General features: G+C 59.6%; 1 protein-coding gene across 1 annotated transcript; it reads right to left on the reverse strand.

Annotated features, from left to right (window-relative positions):
* Positions 1 to 4,116: 4,116 nt before the first annotated feature.
* Myl3 (myosin light chain 3) lies at positions 4,117 to 7,434 on the reverse strand. The gene is made up of 6 exons (XM_004640684.2): positions 7,217 to 7,434; positions 5,555 to 5,582; positions 5,292 to 5,441; positions 4,951 to 5,124; positions 4,446 to 4,523; positions 4,117 to 4,357 (listed from the first exon to the last, which is right to left on the reverse strand). Exons 1-6 carry the CDS (start codon positions 7,349 to 7,351, stop codon positions 4,329 to 4,331), a joined length of 594 nt encoding a protein of 197 aa, XP_004640741.1. The 5' UTR covers positions 7,352 to 7,434; the 3' UTR covers positions 4,117 to 4,328.
* Positions 7,435 to 8,043: the final 609 nt, after the last annotated feature.

An 8,043-nucleotide genomic window follows, 5' to 3' on the forward strand; every position in this document is an offset into this window, starting at 1 on the left:
TGGATGGATGGATGGATGGATGGATGTGTGGATGGATAGGAGGAAGGGTGGATGGTTAGTCTGATACAGAGCAGTTTCCACAAAACTTCCACAAACTTAAAACTGACTTGTAAGTTCTTACATTGCCAAGTAAAGTTATGGAAAACAACAAGCCTTCCCCTACCATCACTGTTGTTTGTAAACAAAACAATGCCCTGGAAGAAAACAATGCTGGCAAACTGTGCTGCTTGGGGAAGGACAGGATGTAAGGTGCTTAGATTGATCTTGGTGGGAAACGCACGGTGCTTCTGCTGGGAAGGCTTCCTGGGTGCGACACTCAAGCACTAGGGATTTGGCGCATCCACATGCTTCCAGTTGCCACCAGGGCAAGACCCCCTTTGGCACTTCCTGGCTATGCTACAACCCTGAAGCTTGCACACCCCGCAGACATGTGCTCACCACCTCCCATGGCTCAGGAGCTGTCTCCAAAAGATCATAAAAAATAAAAACTAGAACACTGAAGACAAGGCCTCCATCGTCCCAGGCGCTGTCTCCTATCTCCTAAGTCCCCACCAGCCCGGCAGAAAGCTTCTCTGTGGAGTCTTGGGGAACATGTGGGTGTGTGGCTCCCCTCAGGGAGCAAACAGACGCACGGGCATCCCCAGGCAGGCTGTCCCCCTCCGGAGGGCCTGGCTGGGACTTCGGGGACCAGGGGCTCTGTGGGCGGCGCTCTCACATGCCACATTCCAGCAGTGCTGTCAGCCACAAACCAGGATCTTGAGGCTTTGGGAGAGCGGGGAGCAAATAGCAAATAACCCCCACGTGGGCTGGGGCTGATGGGCGGGGGAGCCGGAGAAGCCCAGGCAGCCACTTCTCTGGGGGCCGGGACTTCAGGGCCTGGGTTCCCAGATGCACCCTGGGGACTGCAAAGGGCTCTGGAGGATGGCCCTACTACCCCCAGCAAGCCCACCAGAACCCTTGCCATGGTTCTTTCTATCACCAAGCCCTTGGGGTAACCTGAGCAGCTGCCCCTTCTTTGAGGTTCTTTTTTTCTTTATTTTTGTTGTTTGTTGTTGTTGTTGTTACTGTTTTGGTTTTGGTTTTTTGAGACAGGTTCTCACTGTGTACCCCAGGCTGGTCTTGAATTCTATAGCCTGGGCTGGCCTTGAACTCCCAGCTGTAACTCCTGCCTCAGCCTCCTGAGTGCTGGCAAGACTGGTGTGCACCACCACGCCTGGCCGCTAGCCCTGGTTTCATATATTCCTTTGTCTGAGTGCTTTACCCCGCACCTGGATTTCTCCTACAGCCCCCATCAGCTTCCTATGGCCCCCTCTGCTTCAGCTTCTTTGAGCCACTTGGCCTTGTCTCACACACCCTCCGACTAATTTCCTTCCTTCTAGCAGTCTGAGGAAGTCTTCATTTGCTGCCTGACTTCAGATCCCCCTCCTGACTCCATTCTGCCTCATTCCTGCCCTTCCTGTACCCCACCGCACATGACCTGATCCTCGTCTCCCCAGGGAAGGATGGTGGCTGGAAGAGAGGACACAGGAAGTGACCGGCTGCCAAGAGCCATGGGTGGCCATGCAGGACATCAGAGCAGGGAGGAGGGGAGATGATCTGTTCCAGTCCCACTCCAGCCCGGCTCCCACAGTTCTCTGTCCTTTGAGTTCAAGTTCTAGGCCCCAAGCATCCGCCCAAAGCTGCGAGTCCCTGGGAGGGTCATTGCCCACAGTGTCGCTACCTTCTTCGGGATAACTTGGACCTGGCTCTGCATCCTAAGGCTGCGCTCCAACCCTGACACACCTCCTAACCCTAAGTCCCCCGCTCCAGAAGGGGTGGCCATCGTGCCTGTCACCTTAGAGAGTACTTGGAGGCCAGTCAGATAGAGGGGGCGGGGCAGGGGCAAACCCTCTTCCCACTTCCCATCTTGTCCCCCAGCAGCAGGGCACGGGCTGGACCACCCTGCTCGAGGGGAGCAGGGACCAGTGTTTATGCAACTGTGGGGAGGCCACAGCCCGGCTGGCAGTGCTGCCCGCCCAGCTCGGCGCTGACTCAGCACAGCCCAACACACGCACTGGCACTTGTACACACACACACACACACACACACACACACGCACGCATGCACGCACGCACGCATGCACGCGCACACACAGGGGCAAATGGATATGCACACATGCACCGACAAGTAGGCGTAGACATACAGGTATACACCCCCAGTGGAGGATGCTGAGGCGGGAGGGGTGTCACCATCAGCCAATACAACCCCATTCGACAGGCAAAGGGCGCCAGAGCAGCACCACAACCACGGCATGGACAGACATGCTTTGGGAGAAGGACTGAGCCAGGGTCTCACTGGCAGTGATCCTCCTGCCTCAGCCTCCTCAGTGGGGGGCATACAAGTGGGGCTGAGCCTCAGCAAGGGGGCCCGGACTGCTCAAGCCAGTGCTAGGCAGACCTCGCACCCTGGCCTGTCTCCACCAGCCATCCCAGCCTCCCCTCCTGGTCTATACAAGAAGGTGGGGATGGGTGTAGCAGGCACCTGTAATCCCAGCACTAGAGAGGCTGAGGCAGAAAGGTACGAACCACGTAATGAGACCATGTCTCAAAAAAAAAAAAAAGAAAAGAAAAGAAAAGAAAAAGAAAAAGAAAAAAGGAAAAGAAACCCTGGCCGCCCCCGGCCTGTGAGCGATCACCCTTGGCAGTCCATGCCAGCTCACGCTGGTACCTTTTTCAGGCTGAGTAATATTCCACCGTGTTTGTATCCACCGTGCGGCTGGTATGGACCAGGCTGCTGTGAACACAGAACCAGGCTGCTGTAAATACCAGCCTGGGATCCTGCTTTTCACCGTTCTGGGTTTATTCTCAGAAGTGGAACGGCGTGGTCACAGGGAATTCTACGCTTCATGTTTTGCGGCCTGGTGTCCTGTTTTCCACGGTGACTGCACCATTTCCATTCCCAGAACAGCACAGGGCTCCATCACTCCAGCCCTCACCGACACTTGTTCCCTGTTGTGGCTGCTGTCCACATGGCCTTCCCGCCAGTGCGTCTCCTTGGGCTCTGGCCCTCCTCCCCTAGGACTGCGGAGTTCACATGTCCTCCATCCCTTTGCCCTGCCCTTAATCAGGTTGCCTGGGGGTTTTGCTGCTTGGTAGGAGTTCTTTGTATATCGCAGTGGTAGATGTGCCAATCCAGAAGTCTCTGTTGGGTTGTTACCACCCTGGTGGCCCCTGCCTCACGCTCACACGTTCCCAGCCCTAGCTGCTTGCCACACAGCCCTCCTGGCTCCAACCGTGGGTCTGGCTACATGCGCACCCCTCAGTGTTCTGAGGCCAGCCACGCCCGGCCTGCGCAGGCGCTACAGGAGGAAGCACCCGTGGAAGCCTATGTGCAGCACGCGCTGTCACACACAGATCCCCACACTCGCCGGCACCCACAAGCTCTGGAGCTTGCTCTTACACACCCATGTTCCCACCACAAAAACACACAGACTTGCATTCATGTAAGGCCACGGACAAGGCCACAGTGTGGGGGGAGGGTTCCAACCTCCGGGGCCCCCAGGCTGCACCCTGCAGCTGTCTCCTGCCCCGGGTGGCTCTGCCTCCCCGACCCTTCGGGCCACCTCCTCCAGGAAGCCTCTCTGGCGGCTCTCCATGGGGCTTCACCAGGGAGGTCTGTTGGGTAGTCTGCTCCTTTCACTGAGTGGCCACAGCTGCCCTCCAATGCAAAATGCAGGCTGAGGAGCCCACTGCAAAGCCCGGGAGGCCACCCCTGGGGACCTCTAACCTGGCCTAGAGCACCCCACATGCAGACAGCTTCATCGCCCCCATCTGACTCCAACAGCTGGGGGCAGAGTGCCCGAGTGACACAGGGCTCCCACTCAGGCTTGAGGTCGCCTGTCCACGCAGACCACACTCTCTGTGGCACCCATAGGTCACAGTGGGAGAGAGGGCAGGAGAGAGGGGAGGGCACCAGGAGGCTACCAGTTCAGCATCTCCCACCTGGCGGCTGCGGCGCATGGCACGAATAGAGGCCAGCGAGAGGGTGGCTGGGAGGAGAGGGAGAGAGGAGGAGAAAAGAAGGAAACAGGCAGGGAGAATGGAGGGAGGATGGAGGAAAGAAGGACCGATGCAGGAAGGCAGGTGAGCAGGCTTTTATTTAGGAGCCCATGGTGGAAGGAGAACACAGCGGCAGGCCAGCACAGCTTGACAGGGGACACAGATGATGGTGTCCCCATGAACAGAACCGGTGTCCCCATGTGGCTCCCAGCTCCCAAGAGCACAGGCGGCCTCAGGCGCGGCACAGAGCAAGCCCCGGAGGTGGCCAGGTGCCGGGTCTCGCCCACGGGCTCAGCTGGTCATGATGTGCTTCACGAATGCTGGAGGGGACAGGGCCAGGCTGAGCACCACCGGCTGAGCGCCTCAGCCCAAGGACAAGGCTGCCACCCTCCCAGCCCCCCAGCCCACCTTCATAGTTGATGCAACCGTTGGAGTCCTCCTGCCCGGCCATGAGCTTCTCCACCTCATCTTCGGTCAGCCTCTCACCTGGCAGGAGCGGGAGGCTGAGTCAGCACCGGCCGAGTGAGAGGTGCAGGGAGGGAAGGGCCGCTTTCCAGGACCCTCAGTTTGTGGCCAGAGCCCACTTCCAAGGCCAGGAGGACTTGTGACCAGAGGACTCTGGGCATCATGGTGTTTAGATGATCAGTTGCCACCCTTTATATTTTTTATTTTGAGATCCAGAACCTCCCTAAATTGCTAAATGGCTCATGCAGTACTCAGATTTGTGATCCTCCTGCCTCGGCCTCCCAGAGTATTGGGATTACAGCTGTGCACCACCACACCAAGCTCCAATGCACTTTCTTTATTCCTGCCCAAAGGACATTCTGCCTGTCACCTGCCATCAAGGCACATGGTTGTCCCTCTCTCCAATTCTCAGGCCCAGCAGCGATGGGGTGGGGCAGGCGGCCCTTACCTAGTGTGGCCAGCACATGGCGCAGCTCAGCGCCCATGACGGTGCCGTTGCCCTCCTTGTCGAAGACCCTCAGCCCCTCCACGAAGTCCTCGTAGGTGCCAGTGTCCTTGTTCTTGGCAATGTGCTGCAGCATGGGCAGGAACGTGTCAAAGTCCATCATCTTGTTGTTGAGCTCTGCACAAGGGGTGGGACGAGGCGTATACTAGGGTCTGCGCCCCATCCAGGGCCAGAGTCTCCCGCCCGCTTCAGCTGGCACAGGCCAAGCCACAGCCATCAAGGCCTCCCTGAACCTGCACCACACCGTGAGCAGCCCTGAGAACCCTCCTGGGCAGGGCCCCTACCTTCCTGCTTCGGCCTCCCCAGGACACGGAGCACCTCGGCCTGTGTGGGGTTCTGGCCCAGTGCCCGCAGGACATCCCCGCACTGCCCGTATGTGATCTTCATCTCGCCCTTGGGCGTGCGGTCAAACAGCATGAAGGCTTCCTTGAACTCTGCAGAGGAGGGTGGGGAGCTGCAGGCCACCTGAAGGGGGCCTGGATTGCTGGAAGATCCCAGGCCAGGCCCCAGGCCCCACCCTGCAACCCCAGGCTGCGACCCCACTCACCTTCGATCTGCTCTGCTGTGAACTCGATCTGAAAGAGGCCCAAAGTCTCTGAGCGCCTGATCCCAGGGCTAGCCCAGGACCAGCCTTAGCATGCAGGATCTCCTGCTGGTACCCGTTCACATGCCCGCCTCTGAGTCCCTCTGCCCCTGGGCAACCCCAAGGCCTTGTGTCTGAGTCCACCCTGCTGCTGCGTGACTCAGGGCAGGAGGATTCTGATTCTTAGCAGATGTCCCCAAGGCCACCAGGTGGGCTCCGCCATGCACTGGGCATGGATGTGTGTCTCTGTGCATGTCCCCTGCAGCACTGCCTACACCTGTGGCCATGGCCAGGACAGTCCCCACCCCACACAGCATGAGGCTGTGCCAGCAAGGGTCCACAGAGGCCACATCACAGCCACCAAAGCCGGGAAGCCTTCTGGGACCCAGTGACCCCTCCTCACCTGACATCAGGTCTATTTTTATCACTGCCGTCACCCTCGAGTTCAAGGTCACACCAGGGAAGGAGCCTGGAGACAGGGGCCATGCCTGGCGCCCTCCCTTGCTGTTCCCTAGCAGCCACACCAAGCTACAAGGAGCATCCAAGGGGACCTGCTGCCCCACCACCCTGCCCTGCTGTCCCTCCTCAAGCTGGGGGACCAAGCTGGCATTCACAGCTGGGCCCTCAAAAGAAAGCTCTCTCCCCCAGGAAGGGACTCAGACCCCCACCTCACCAGGCAGCTTGGGGCCTCTGGGTCGGCAGGAGGGCCCTCAGGGCCCCGCACCTCTCTGAGGGGAATCTGCCCACCACAGAGCAGGAGAAAGCAGACAGTGCCAGCCAGGGTCACGAGACAGAGCCCCATGGCAGGAGCATGTAGGAGGGGGATTGCCAGCCAGCTCGGGGACATCTGCCCTGCAGGGGGACCATCGGGAGGCCTCAGAGCAGGGCAGGAACAGGACCCAGGCAGGGGCTCTGGGAAGGGGACGGGGGAAGGGCAGGCAGGCGGGCAAGGAGGGTGCTGCAGGTCCTTGGGAGGCAGCCGGGGCAGCAGCAGGCAGAGGGCAGGGGCAGGAGCCAAGCGTGCCGCTATGCGGATGCCACAGCTGGCAGTCACACCGAGCCTCCGAGTTTAGACTCGGAACGGCTTCCCAGAGCCAGGAAGCACTCCCGGACTTGGGCCGGAGCCTGCACCCGCTTCCTCCACAGCTTTGCAGGCATTCCTCTCCGACCTGTGCCTCAGTGTCCCCACCTAAAAGCTGAGGCCCAGGAGGGCTCCATCAGCTCTCAGGGATCGCAGCAGGGGTGAGTGTGGCCCAGTGGTCAGGGCTCCTCTACTTGCTCTCCGCTCTCCCCCTCTCGGAGAGTGGACACGGACAGGAGACCCTGGCTGGCCAAGGAAGGTGCCCGCCTGGCTACAGGGGTCTTGGTGCTCAGGGTAGCTGCCTCCAGGACCCTCAAAGATAATGGGGTCCCAGGAGATGGGCAAGGCAGTGTCCTGAACCAACAAGAAGACCTTCCCTTCCAACCACAGCCAGGACTCCCTGTGCACAGTCTCCCTGAAGCATACGCCAGTCCTGCCTGGTATCTGACTGCCATTCCTCCTGCTGCAGACTGTGACCGTACCTCAGTGTGCTCCCCTGCCCCTGCGACATGCACTCACTGCCACAATACAGCTCTCGCACCCACCTTGATCTTAGAGGCATCAAACTCCACCTCCTTGGGGCGCTCAGGCTCAGGCGCGGGTGTGGGTGCAGGTGCCGGGGCTGGAGCCGCTTTGGCCTTGGCCTCTTCTTTCTTGGGCTCTGGCTTTTTGGGGGCCATGAGTGCTAGAAGCACAGAGAGGGCGGTGGAGGAGGACACAGGGAGCAGGGTAGGTGAGCACCCTGCCCCAGGGCTTTATCCTCCTGGACACCTTCTGACCCCACCCCACCCCCACGGGCACAATAGGGACAGGGCCATAAAAGGGCATTGGCAGGCTCAGGGGCTATTTTGGGGCCTGGGGAGGGCATTGTTCAGGCCCAGGAATGGGGAGAGGGAGGGCTTGCCATTCCTACCAGTCACCTGTTGGGGAGAGGGGGGTGAGGGGGCCAGAGGCTGGAGCTAGACATGCACACACGCACGCGTGTGCACGAGCCTCAGCAGCCTGGTGAGGTAAAAGCTCAGGACAAGAGTGTGCAGCTGGGGGCGGGACAGCCCCCGCAGCCTGGGCCGCAGACCTCTCTGGCCTGCGGCTGTGTGCACAGGAGCCCCATGTGTCTGGGGCTCCTGCATGGGGCTCACCTGTCTGTGCTGGCTGAGGTGCATGTGGCCCTGGCCCTGCCTCTGTGTGCTTCTGTCTAGGTGGTTTGGTTTGACTTGGTTTTGCTAGGGCTAGGACTGAACCCAGGGCCTTTACACTGAGCTACATCCCCAGTGCTTTTTATTTTTATGTATTCATTTAAAGACCAAGTCTTGCTAAGTTGCCCAGGCTGGGCTCCAACCAGCCATCCTCCTGCCTTAGCCTTCCAGAGCAC

The sequence above is a fragment of the Octodon degus genome, unplaced genomic scaffold (genome assembly GCF_000260255.1).
Source record: "Octodon degus isolate 3935 unplaced genomic scaffold, OctDeg1.0 scaffold00126, whole genome shotgun sequence".
Lineage (NCBI taxonomy): Eukaryota > Metazoa > Chordata > Mammalia > Rodentia > Octodontidae > Octodon > Octodon degus.